Below are 14,160 nucleotides of genomic sequence, written 5' to 3'. Positions count from 1 at the left end.
TCATATTTGTCTGGTTATATGTTCAAAGTGGACTAATGGAACAGCCAACAGTCCCTGTGAAGAGTTTGATAAATGAGCAAATTGTAGTAGTAGGCTCTACAGACATTTAGGATTTGATACTATCTACTTAATCTGTAATTGAGAAAATACCAACTAAGCACCTAATCACCGAGACAAGCATTGGGAGTTCTGAGGGGAAATGAAACAAGTAGTCAGCATTAGGATTTGATAACTGATTACTTTAAAAACCATGAAGAAGAGACGTTTCTAAAAGTGAGTTAAATTCTGGCACCATTCACTGAATGACAAACATTAGAAGTAGATGTATAGGTTTGTAAGCAAAGGTAAATCCAATGTTAGCCTGAAGGGGGAGCCAAAAGAAAGTGGTCTTGTAGATAAGATCTGAAGTTCAAGAGAGAGCACTAGGCTGTGGATACATAGCTTGGGGGAACTGACCCTTCATGCATAATGGACACTGTGGGAGTAAATGTGAAAAGGAAGGTGTAGGGTTAAAAACCCTATCTAGCTTTCCAATGCCTTCTGCTTCACAAAGGTCAAATGGCAGTCACAAAAAAATAAAAAATCCCATAGGTATTGTTGGGGATGGTAAGTGATTTCAGTGCTGGAGTGAAAAAGCCAGACTGTCTTACACAGAGGAATGTGTAGGGCAAAGGAATTGGAGATAATCTTTAAAGAAGAACAAGATAATGTGGATACTGAAAGATAACTTTGGATGTCTGAGGAATAGCTGTCATGGAGACTGATGCATATTTAAATATTAATGGTTAGAGCTGATAGAATGGAAGAAACTGAAGATAAAAGAGATGCTGGGGATCCTGAGCACGACCTAGTGGTAGAGTGCTTACTTGCCTAGAATGCACAAAGCACTGGGTTCAACTCCTTGATACCACACATACAGAAAAAGCCGGTAGAATGCTAGCCTTGAGAAAGCCTGAGGACGGTGCCCAGGCCTGAGTTCAAGCTCCAGGACTGGCAGAGAGGGGGGAGGGGAAGCTAAGGGGTGGGGGGAGCAGGCTAACCCACAAGGTAAAGTCGCTCAATAGGCATCAGCCATGGAAAGAATTAGCCTTGCCTGGGAGGAGGATTATCACCTTTCCCCATGTTAATGGGAAAGTAGCTAGAGCAAATGCAAAATAGAGGTCGTGTATTTAGTTTGCTAAAGGCCAATTAGCCATCTGACTTTAATCTAGCTATTAAAAGTTCCTATGTGGGCTGGGGGTTTGGCCTAGTGGTAGAGTGCTTGTCAGCATGCATGAAGACCCGGGTTCAATTCCTCAGTTCCAAATACACAGAAAAAGTTGGAAGTGGTCCTGCGGTCAAGTGGTAGAGCTCTATCCTTGAGAAAGCCCAAGGACAGTGCTCAGGCCCAGAGTTGAAGCCCTGGACTGGCAAAAAAATAAAAGTTTCTATGTCACCTTTTAGTAGGTAAATTTTTTCTTTGCCCAATTTCCTAGAAAACTGGATGCTTTGTTAGTTATGTTCCCCTAAAGCTATCTTAGAGTACTTTTCAAAAACAATACTAGTTGCTGAGCACCAGTGTCTCAGGTATGTAATCCTAACTACTCAGGGGGCTGAGATCTGAAGATCCCAGTTCAAAACTAGTCTGAACAGAAAAGTTCCCATGAGACTGTTACCTCCAATTAAGCACTCACAAACTGTAATTGGCACTGTGGTTCAAGTGGTAGAGCACTAGCTTTGACCACAAAGAGGATGAGGGACAGAGCCCAGGTCCTGAGTTCAAGCCCACCACCAATGAACCAAATAACAATAATAATAACAACAATAATTCTGGTCCACAATTCTTGGTACCAAATATATTTTAAGAAATCAGAAATTTTGCAACTCTACAAAGATAATATACTACATAATGTTGTATATTTTAGCACCTCTAATAAGATGTACAGTAAAACAAACTATTCATTCTAAAAAGGATAGAGACTAAGCTATTCAGGTCAGAGTTATTTTGAAAAATGGATTATAAAACCAAAAATTCTTAGCGCACCCCATTAGATTGTACTGTAGTAAAAACACTTAAGATTTCCAATGGTGAACATTTTTTGTACAGTGTGGTATAGTAAAGCACTTCTCCCAGTGATTAACGTGAACTCATTTATTTAACTAAAAAACTCCATTATTTTATTTCTGATATCTATTATTTGATTCAATAGACATTTATTAAGCATATTGGCTAGACATGAGGAATATCAAGTAGTACTAAATAACCTCTTATTAAGGGTGTCAAGTCTTTGTTACAAATAAATGTGAGCAGTCATATTTGTCTTTAGATTGTATAAATATTTGACTTTTTACTAATGAATGTTCTGTGTATAAATAATGATAAGAGTTAGTGATTGGAAAATACCTCACCTTTACCCCCCACAACTGTAATCAAGATGTGCTATAAGCACTTTTCTTCTCCTACAGGAGCACATTTTATCCTCCCCACTGCAGGAAGGTTGAATGATACCATTACTTCCAAGTAATTGGAAGAATTAAGAATTCTATTGACAACCTGATCTCTTTGCTCAGGTAGCTAAGCTTGAATGTAAGAATACCAAAACCTTTGCTATCAAGCTATGTAAACTTTAATTTTCCACTTCTTTAAATGTTACACGATATTATTAGTCTTAAAATTAAAAGTGTCTAAGGAGGGTCAAATTAGAAGAAGAGTTATTTGGGATTGAGATTAGAAATTAAAGAAAGAAATCAATGATAAGCAAGATGCAAATAAGTATACTGGTATTTGATGGAAAATATATCTCATATTGGGATTAGGCACTAAAAATCCCATGGAACTCCACTGTTTAAAAATGGCACGTTTCAAGATATCTGTCTTGGCTTAGTCCATTTTCTGTTGCTGTAACAGAGTGCCCAACACCGGAAAATTTATAAAAAGGCAAAAGAGGCTTATTTGGCTCTTATTTCTGGAAGCCAGAAAGTCCAAACATATGGTTCCAGCATTTATTTGCCTTCTGTTATAGGCCTTCTGCTCCTTCAATTTATAATGAAAATTAAAGGGCAAGTAGGAATATGCAAAAGAAAATCATAGGAATAATTTCTTTGTAACAACTAGCTCTTAAAAACTATGCTAATCCATGAGAACAAGAACTCAATGATGGGAGAAAGCTGTTCTCCCATTCATGAGAGCTGTGTTTCTATGGCCCCAACACCCCCCACTAGCCTCAGATCCCAGCACAACTACATTAAAGAATTAAGGTTCTGACACAGTGAACTTTGGCAGTGAAATTATGGCATGTCCTATTCCCTCCCCCTTTATGTCCTAATTCCCACAAGAAGCTGTTGTTAAAGCTCAGAAATGTACTCCTAGGCTTTCTATCTTGTTTTATAATATATATATATATATATGTATGTGGAGTTTTTTGTTGAATTGTGCTATTCATCTTGTTCTGCACTTTTTTCACACAATAATGTCTCATTGGTATTACGTATCTCAACACCTTATTTTTCCAAATCTCACTGTGTGAATGCTACATAATTGAACTGGGCAGTCTGGATGTTTCTGATTTTGTCTCTAGAGAAGATCTTGAGATAACCTATGTATATGAACATTTATCTTTACGAACTTACAAGATAGCACTTATAACTATGGAGTAATTTCCTGGATTTAATTGTTATGTCATAGAATATACACCTTGACTATAATGACTTTATATTATATTCAATGTATGTTATATAAAAACTGAACTATGTAATTTGAGGATTGGGATGGGAGGAGGAAGATGAAAGAGAATGATGGAATGGGGGTCATTGATAAAGATACATTGTACTCATAATCTGTCTTTTTTTCGTATATTTTTATTGTAATTAGTAGAAGGGTTATATGATATTTGCCAGATAGAAGGTGCATTAATTCACATACATTGATACCCTTTCATATGTCTTGGTCCCCGTTTCCTTCCCCCCCACCCCCACCCCTCATCTTGTTTTCCCCCTTCCCTATCCAATTTCAAATAATCAAATACAAATATATCCGATATATCAGGTAACAAAGTGAGATACTGTAACAATATGAGATAACCAAAGGACAGCAAAAGAGATGAGAGATAACATAGTACCTTAAGGACAACAATCATTCATTATATGGCTTAAGTTTCTATATCCTAGAGATCCCCTTTCATTTAGCATCAAACTATATAGCCTTTTGTATCAAGGTTTTGCTCTATTGCAAATCTCTGCTAGGAGAGCCCAAGGTTTCTGCTGATTATGACAAATGAGGAAAACCATTGAGCCTAAGTTCCTTTGAGTCTGGCTTACTTCACTTAATATGATTTTTTTCTAAGTCTTTCCATTTCCTAACAAATGGGGTGATATCGTTCTTTCTGACAGCAGCATAGAATTCCATTGTATACAAATACCACATCTTGTTGATCCACTCATCAACTGAGGGACATCTAGGTTGGTTCCATATTTTTGCTATGGTAAATAGTGCTGCAATGAACATTGTTGTGCTAGTGGATTTAGTATGTCCTTGTTTCTGGATGATTGGGTAAATGCCAAGTAGTAGAATTGCTGGGTCATAGGGGAGCCAAAGACTTAAAGAGAGTCTTCTCTGAAGAAGAAACAAAAATGGCCTATAGACACATGAAGAAATGCTCAACATCTCTGGTCATAAAAGAAATGCAAATCAAAACAACTCTAAGATTCCACCTCACTCCAGTTAGAATGGCCAGGATCAAGAAAACTAATAACAACAGATGCTGGAGGGGATGTGGCCAGGAGGGATCACTACTACACTGTTGGTGGGAGTGCAAACTCGTTCAACCACTATGGAAAGCAGTATGGCAGTTCCTCAAAATCATAACCTGTCTTTTAGAATTGTAACCCCTTTGTACAACCACTTATAGTAATACCAAAGTAGAATATACACATTTTAAAAGTCGTAATTGATACCAAAAAAACCTATATAGCTATACATTACAGGACTTTGTGCTCTTTATTCCTAGCACTACTGCTCTTTTCCTTAACAATTCAAAGATTTGTCTTAGCATTTCCTAGTGGTTCTCTAAATCAGAATGAATTTTAGAAGCCAGCAGTTCTCAGGTATCAAGTGAGGCTAATGGTGTTTCAAACGCCATTTGTTCTTAGAGAAGCAGGATGTACAGTGGCTTCTGGCCTTTTGAACAGTGTGCACTTCCTCTTCGTCCTGCAGCTCTGGTATGTGAGTGGCGTGAGTCACTGTCAGTACTGGTGTGTGGGAGCAAAGACCTGAGTGCTGATAGTCTGTATTCTTTTTCTTTTTTCCTCCTATAAGATATTACATTATTTTTAAATGAACAAAAGTAATCACTGGGTAGTGATTAAGTATTTTTTCTTTCTTCTTTTGTAGTCAGTAATGTTTTTATTATACACCCACATTCCACTGGGGGCTACCCTATAATCCATATCCTTGGTGTTTTGTGTATGTACAACATTGAGACTCTTGTTCTTTAATGATTATGACTTTTCAAATAGAGCCATAGGGATCTTGTTGTAGGTATAAGATTATATGTCCTGGAACCTTTCTTTGTTTCCCATATACTGGCTCAGTAGCTTTCAAATGCTCATATCTGATCAAGCTTCAATAGAACTTTAAAACTTGGGCACTTAGCATTATCCACAGGACCCAAAAATCTAGCTCCTTTGTCACACTGACCCTGTCCTCAGTCTACCTTCCATCTTGCATATCCTCCAACCCCTTCCAAACACCTTTCATTCCAGCCACTTAAACTACTTAAATATTATATAGATGGAGTATTTACATGTACAGACATGCATACATTTTAGTAATAATTTTCTTCTTTCTATCGAAATATCTATTCTACATTACTTCATTTTCTACTAATCCCTTTTCTGATTACCACTCATACTACAAAATCCCTATCAGGTGCTACTCACTATCTTTATGAAGCCTTGTACACCTCTCTGACGCTGTACACTGTGATCATTTACAGGGCCTTGTATTTTATGGCATCTGGCTCCTTGAACTGGAACCACATCTTTACCTTAAGAAGAGTGCCTGAAATATTAAATCTCTGTTGAATGAATGACCCACCTCCAATGAATTTCTGCCTGTTTTTTTCATATAATTATGATGATTTGCTTTATTTGAATTTATCGCCTAAAGAAAAATGGTTCTAACACATCCAAAGATTGAAGACCTTTGGGAGTTATTTTGCCTAATACAGTTCTTAAAAATGTAAAGCTAGCCACGCACCCAAGGCTCACGAATGTAATTTTAGCTACTCAAGAGACTGAGATTTGAGGATCATGGTTTCAGAAAAGTCCCTGTGAGACTAGTATTCCAACTAACCACTCAAATGCTAGAAGTTGATCTGTGCCTCAAGGAGTAGAGTGCTAAGCACTCTAGAGCTAGAGCACAAAGTGACTCAGGAACAGCACCTGGGCCCTGAGTTCAAGCCCCAGACCAACAAAAGAAAAAATATATATAACTTAGCATGGTAATGGTTACCAATATTCTTTGATTGAATTCAACCTGTTATTAAAGGCATTATACATTTGAAATTTCTAGTAAATTTTGAAAATACATAATTGATATATGAAGAAGATACATTTCTAAAAGGTTCTGTCCTGCTCATTGCTCTTGATTTGATGACTCATGATGCTTTCTTCTCTGGATGTCTTGCCCTGGGTTTCCTGGTCTCAGAATTCCTCTTCCAATGTCTTATCCTAGTTAGTAAAGCATAAATACATCTCTTTTGTTACTGGACTAATAACTGAAGAGTCTGGCCCATAAGATAAAATCTAGTCTTCTTTTACCCATTCTTTCAGCCAGTTTTACCCCTGGCATTCTAACCTTACCTCCTCACCCCACTGTGCACATATCCCTATGGCTATCCATCATGTTATTAAAAGTTGCAAGGTAAAAGATAAAACTACACTGATTTGTAACTTTATTTACACTCCTAACTAATCATAGAATTCAATAAACAAATGACTCCCCGCTTTGATTTCTCTTTAATTTCTGTGTAAGCAAAAGCAGCAATATAGGACATCTTTGAAAGATAAGTGCAATTCATAAAAAACAGGAACTATACATATTCATGCCTCAAAAAACAATGCCAAAAGAATCAATGGAAGAGCTCGAAGAGTAACTTTTAGAAATGCTTTTTAAAAGGGCTTCTCACAGTCTTTATATGCAAAAGGACTAGAATGTGAAATGATTCATTTTTTTGTTGCTATTTGTTTTTGTGGTGCATATTGAACCCAGTGTCTTGCACCTAAGTACAGCAACTCTTATGAAATCAGCCCTGCCCCGCAGTCATCTGATCTGCAGTGGAATACATTTGTAAATGGTTGCTCATGAGGGGCCATCAGAAGACAGATGACCTGGTGGGAATGTTTCCTCATGGTGCGTACTACATATCAATGTAGTACATCAAAGAAACTACAATAAATTCTTGTCAAAATATTTATGGGTTAGATTAAAGCTGTTAGTGTGTGAAAAAAAATTAAGAGCCACATGGTTCTCAGTTTTCAGCTTCCTTTTCTATCTTCTGTTGATGGGAATGACAATCATGATCTCACAGTTAGAAAGCTTGCATGTTTAACATAATCTGTTGTTGGATTGGATATGTAAAAGTCTAATGCTTTGAATTATTCCTTAAGCAGCATAACACTGTTATCTTAATTCAGTTTGTTAAGAAATAATACTTTGGGGGTAGAGGAAGGAAGGAAGGGAGGGAGGAAGGGAGAGAGAGAGAGGTAAAAGAATGCAATTATAATATTCAGTGTACAGGGCCGGGAATTTGGCCTAGTGGTTAAAAGTGCTTGCCTAGCATGCATGAAGACCCAGGTTCGATTCCTTGGTACCACATACATAGAAAAAAGCCGGAAGTGGTGCTGAGGCCCCAGTGGTAGAGCTCTAGCCTTGAGAAAGTCCAAGGACAGTGCTCAGGCCCTGAGCTCAAGCCCAGGACTGGCAAAAAAATAATAATAATAATATTCAGTGTACATTTGTGAAAATGGAACTAAGAAAATGAAAGGGATAATTGAGGTTGGGAGATATGAAGGGGTGTCATTGATAAGATACGTTGTTTTCTCTACTGTTTGTTGGATCCAGACCCCTTTGTACAACTTCTGAAAAAAAATAGTTTCCTAGAATCTCAAAAAGTTAGAAGAAACTGTAACTTTTCTAATAAATAAATCTTTATCAAAGCTAGATGAGAAAAATCTTTTTTTGAGTAGAAAAAAACTATATGTCACAGATAGAGATAGAAATCACATGCTATGGCATTCTGGGCTCTGTGTCTCCTAAAGCTTCAAGGATTAAGGATTAATATTTCCATGTCTAAAGTTAATTTATGAATAGTTTACAAGTCTTATTGAGAAAATGATAATTCTGAGAGGCAATGCCCTTTCTAACTAGTTACACTTGACTGTGTCATAATGCATATATGCTTCAACCCATCATGTTGTACGTGGAGAAAGCATACAATGTGACCTGTCCATTTAAAACAAAGAGAAAGAGGTTTAAAAGAGAGAAAGAATGAGAAAGAGAGAGCAAGAAAGGGGAGAGGGGGGGAGAGGGAGAGACTGTGAGCACAGGAGAGAGGGAGAGAAAGCAGATGCATCACTAGGCAGTCAGCTTAAAAACCAGCTACCCCATGGCACAAATTCTCAGTAACACTCAGAGCTGGCAATCACTTGTCATTAGGCTCCACTTAGTTGCATTCTCATTTGAATTTATTCTATATAACACACTGAGGAAATTCACCCAGATTCCATAAATGCACACACAGCCTCAAGTACATCCTATGATTGCCCTCTAAAAAATAGATTTTTAGATAAAATGCTTCCTTGTGAATATCACTTTCTAAAGTTTAACAATTAAACCAAGACAATTGGTTCAATTATTGTTCTATTGTAATGAAACATTCTGATGGTAAGGACATTATAACAGAGATTTTAAAGGAATATATTTGGCTGCTCATCTTCTGTTAGAAGCTTTTATTTCTAGAACCTAAATTTTCAGAGCTTATGAAAAGCAATGAAGAGTCACTTCCACTGTGCCTAAGAAAAGAAAATAAAACACTTAGGCAAGCCAGATGGATTTAGGTATTGGAAACAGGAAAGGTCCTAGTTCTCCTGGTATACTACTAAAGTAAGGCACCCTTCTCTGTAGTTGAAATGGAAATAACAGGACTGTCTACCTGTGTGTATATGTGTGTGTTGACAATTAAAATAAATTAGTAATATGATGTATTTCCTTCTATCCAAGGATTTCCTGCTGCAGATATTTACTGTATTCCGAATATTGATACGCCCAGAGATGTTCCCAAAGGACTGGACTGTTATGCGCTTGGTTGCTAACAAGTAAGCCATTTTAGTTGCTAATTATAGATGAATGTGCAAGGACAAGGGGAGACATTAGATCCCATCTCAAGTGAAACCTCCAAGTTGTAAGATTCTTTATCACTGAAATAACTTATCTTTATTTTTTAAATAATGTTTCACTGTTGTTTTTGAATATTTATAATGCATTGACAGCATGGAAACACCAAACCACACAATAGGGTTTGTATCAAGAAAGCCCATTCTGTCATCATTTGTTTAACCAGTTCCCTCTTTCTGGACATTTGAAATTCAACATACTCCATTAAGCAACTACTGTGTGCTAAGTCCTGGGAATAAGACACGGCCCTTGAGTTGAACAGGTAGAAATTAGAGCTACTTTTATTGATTCTGCTAATATAGAATATCATAAGTAATACAGAGCTGAAAAGAGTACTCTGAGGAAAGAAAGCTCAGCACAAAATTCAGATGTTTAGATAGTTATTAACATAAATGTTCATTTGAATCCCTTGGAGTTGGTAAAATCAGTGAATCTAGCAAAACTAGATTGGGGGACAATAATTGGAAAGAATACGAACAAGAAGAGGAGATACTGATATAGTAAGAATGGCAGGTGCTGTTCTAGGAAATTTTATATCATAGATTTATCTATTCTCTTAACTTCCTGTCACTCTAGTCTCAGGACATTGAAAGCTTAGAAAACTGTCTTTACCTTCACTTCAAACCCCTTATTTACTCTATTTCATTAACATTCTCACTTCTAAGCCCACACTCCCCTGCTTCTCCTTTACCTTCTCCAAATGCCAGTACCCTTGTGCTCACATCTCTCCATAGGCCAAGGTCACCATATATCTCCCCCAGGCTCCCAGGTATGATGAAGCAGAGCTCAAGGGATGCAGGATTACATTTTGATTAGATATGTTTAAGATGACTTCTGCTGCAGTATACATTTATAGACTTGGAGGTGTTAAAATGATGTGTTAAAAACTTCATAAAGTAACAAACAGTGTAATGTGGCATATTCTATTTTACATAAGTACAGAAGCAGCTTTTCCATTTTGAAAACTAATTGAGACTAGTGACATAGCTCTGTTTAGAATTTTGCATATATATTTTGATTATCTGTGAGTAGAATGGAATATCATTTCTTCTGTCTGCTACAAATTAAAGTGGAAGCTTTTGCTCATTTGCTCTGGGCTTCCTGCTAAAGATCAAATGTCCTGGTCCTGGAGAGGGCTGTGAGTGACCCAATGGGAAGTCACTGGGAACGGGTCCTCATCATTTGGTCATCTCACTGTATCCTCATGAAGGGCTACACATTTGGCTTGAATTGGGATTTTCAGTGGCAGGAATTCATACTGAAAGTAAATTTAACATTTTCTTCATAGGTGCCCAGGCTCTCTTGAGCATGTTGAAAACATTCAATAGCAATGTGGATTTTTAATATAACATATGGGGCTGGGAGCATGGCCTAGAGTAAAGTGCTCACCTAGCATGCACGAAGCCCTGAGTTTGATTCTTTGGCACCATATACATAGAAAAAGTCAGAAGTCGTACTGTGGCTCAAGTGGTAGAGCACTAGCCTGGAGAAAAACTTGAGGACTTGCCTAGGTCCTGAGTTCAAGCCACACACATACATATATATATATATATATATATATATTATATATATATATATGCCTTTTTTTCCCAAACTAAAAATTCCCAGTCTGTTTATGAAGACTCTCAGGGCCAAATGAGTGGAAAATATATTTAAGAAGTATATATTCTGCCTTTGGATAAGCATATCATGTTTGGATTTTCATCTATAATATTAGCCAAATAGGACCATGTTTTTTGGAAGTGAACTCTGTGTAATACATTTAAACTGAAAATTTCTTCCATAGGAAGCTCAGAAAGAGCCATGATGCTTTGCAGTATGCAATTTCAGACCACCTAAGTGGATGCTAATACCAGTCTGACCCTGCTTTTGCACTAGCAGTGGAGAGGGCTACACATCTAATCTCTTTATGGACAATATTGAGACTCATTTCCCTTTATAAATACAATGTAGTCCATTGCATAAGTGGACAATATAGTACAATATGTAAATATAATATAGACTAGAAATAAGCCTTCACCTATTTGTCTTTATTATTTTAAAACATTAGAAATTAGATTTCTGAAACAGGAATGGTGGCACATGCCTATAATACTTACAGTTAGCCTGAGCTACCCCATAAAATTCTATCAAGAAAAAAAGGGAGGAAAAGAGGGAGGCACATGCCTGTCTATAATCCTGCCTGTCCAGAAGGCTCTATCTGAAGATCCTGATTTGAAGCAAACATGGGTAGAAAAACCCAAGACATTCTTGTCTCAGTTAAACAGCAAAAAGCCAGAGTGGAAGTGTGGCCAAAGTGATGGAATGCCACCTTGAGTGGAAAATGTGAAGCAAGACTTCAAAGCCCTGACTTCAGGCCCCAATCCCCAACACCAATGTGCCCTCCCCCCCTCCCTCTCTCCCTCCCTCCCTTCCTTCCTCTCTTTCTCCCTCCCTCCCTCCCTCCGTCCCTCCCTCCCTTTCTCCCTCTCTCCCTCCCCGCCTCACTCTCACACACACACACAGATAAAAGCACACATCTGTAAGGATATTTATGAAAGGAGCATTGTTTTGCACTGAAATCGAATTGTCTTTCACAAAGGAGTACAATTTAAACCAGAAAACAGCAAGTGAAGAATGTTTCTCTATAGGAATAGCATGAACAGGGGCTGGGAGTTTGGCCTAGAGTGTTTGCCTAGCATACACAATGCTCTGGGTTTGTTTCCTCGGTCCCACATACACTGAAAAAATCCAGAAGTGGTGATGTGGCTCAAGTGGTAGAATGCTGGCCTTGAGGAAAGCCCAAGGACAGTGCTCAGGCCTTGAGTTCAAGCCCCAAGACTGGCAAAAATAAAAGAATAGCATGAACATAGATTCTGTGGCCCAAGAGAACATGAACCCTTTTCAGAACAGAAAGATCATTAGTGTGGGGAAGGAAGGAACCAATTAGAAAGGGAAGTTAGGGCCAAAATGTTGTTGGGTAGAGCATCAGAAGTGAAACGTCGGAGAATGCATTAGGAGCTTACGGCAACCATCTAGGTAAGAGATGACAGTGGCTTGAACAGGTAGATAGCAATGAAGATGATGAGATCGATTTTTGAAAATTCAAAGGACAAGATTTAAAGGTGAGATAACTGGATGTGACTAGGGGAAGAAAAAAAGAGGACTGAAGACAGTCTTTAGGATTGGGAGCCCATTAACTTAGGTGAAAATACTGGGAAGCGTGGATCAACAGTTAGAAAAGTGAAGAAGGTAAGGAAGAGCAAGCTGGAACAAGCAAGATGTGCTTGCAAAGAGTGCAGGGAAGAGTTTGGAATTAGAGCTGTACTTTTAGGATCACTGAAATATGACTGTGTATCAAAGCCATGGGAATGAACGAGGGCACTCAAGAAGAAAATATAGCTAGAGATGAGAACGTAACAGATCAGTGGAGTAGTACCCAAGAAAGATGAGATGCCTCTGATGCTGGACACAGTCAGGAAGGTAAAATACCTAGTGGAGCCACAGCTTGCCAGGTGCAGTAGCTCAAGCCTTTAACCTTTGCTACTCGGAAGTAGATGAGGGCACTGCAGCTTGATTTCTCGGTAGTGATCTGGTACACCGGAAGAAAGCTGCACTTGAACTAGGAGCACTCACAATGTGTCCAGAATAGCAGAAAGGAAGGCAGAAAACAATAGGTGAATAGTGGTGTAGGCAACCTATTGCATATCCACTGACATAGCTGCTGTTATTGTATTTTTTGTTTTCTAAGGGTACTAATCTCTAAAGTATGAAATGCCTGATAAGTAAGGGAGGGAGGAGTAAAATAGTGATTTGGAGAAGCAGAGCTGCAGCAGAAATGGTAAAATGCTGCTCTTGAGCACAAAAGCCAACCAGGAGCCCTGAATTTTTTTTGTGCCAATGTCAACACATGCAGAGTTAATGATTTTTGTCAAAACTGTATATTAGTATGAGTGTGTCAAAATGATGTAAGTGGTTGTTACAAATACTTATGCAAGATTTGTTTGCTCATTGCATCTCTTGATATGTTGAGAGGAGTTGGTAAGAATGGGTACCTGAAGCTTTTCCTTTAGCTTCCCTTCATTAGGGTTTGGTCTACTAAGAACACACAGAGTGTTTTGATTTGATGACTGATTTTCTACTAAAACTGAAGCCTTTCCAAATCACCAATGTAAGTCTTTCCATATTCTCCTAACCTCACAGCACTGCATGCTTCTCTGACAAAAGCAAAATCTCTCCTCTTTTCCTAGTTCCATCCACTTAGATCAGCCTTCCCTGTCTTAATTTCAGTCCTTTCTTCACAATATCTAACACAATATCTAAATTAGTTTAACAAAGCAGAGACACAAATGGATAATGAGGCCACGGTTATTCAACAAACACTTGTTCAAGTAGGCTCTTGGTGACCCTGGTAAACAAGGCTAGACTCCTCTGAAGTATTATCTGTTCGGACTGTATTATCTGTCTTCTAGTCTAACACCAATCAACACTGAGAAAGAAAGATCGATGCATCAAAATCAACTAGTTCAGCCTATCACAAAGTAACCAACAATGGAGGTGGTAATGCCCTGGGGTATGTGTATCTTTTAAGTCAGTCTATACACACTGAGGTTTTAGAACTGGGCACTGGGATGAATTTCCTTGGTGACTGTACAGAATCTTCCTTTGCCCTTAAGAGGTTATGTGTCCATTTCTGCTTCTGCCCTTGAATTCTCCAAGTTGTAGGGAAGTCATACTCCAAGAATAAA

At 38.1% G+C, this 14,160-nt stretch overlaps 1 protein-coding gene across 1 annotated transcript in view; it reads left to right on the top strand.

The window, feature by feature from the left end:
- Positions 1-14,160, top strand: part of Dock4 (dedicator of cytokinesis 4) — a 440,321-nt gene that overhangs the window by 345,436 nt on the left and 80,725 nt on the right. Inside the window, exon 27 of the mRNA XM_090333045.1 lies at positions 9,260-9,354. Within this exon, the coding sequence (XP_090189171.1) occupies positions 9,260-9,354 (95 nt within the window). The remainder of the gene's footprint in view (positions 1-9,259; positions 9,355-14,160) is intronic.

This window comes from Megascapheus bottae, chromosome 5, assembly GCF_031878675.1.
Source record: "Megascapheus bottae isolate mThoBot1 chromosome 5, mThoBot2.hap1, whole genome shotgun sequence".
Classification (NCBI taxonomy): Eukaryota; Metazoa; Chordata; class Mammalia; order Rodentia; family Geomyidae; genus Megascapheus; species Megascapheus bottae.
This window is presented reverse-complemented; position numbering and strand designations above follow the sequence as displayed.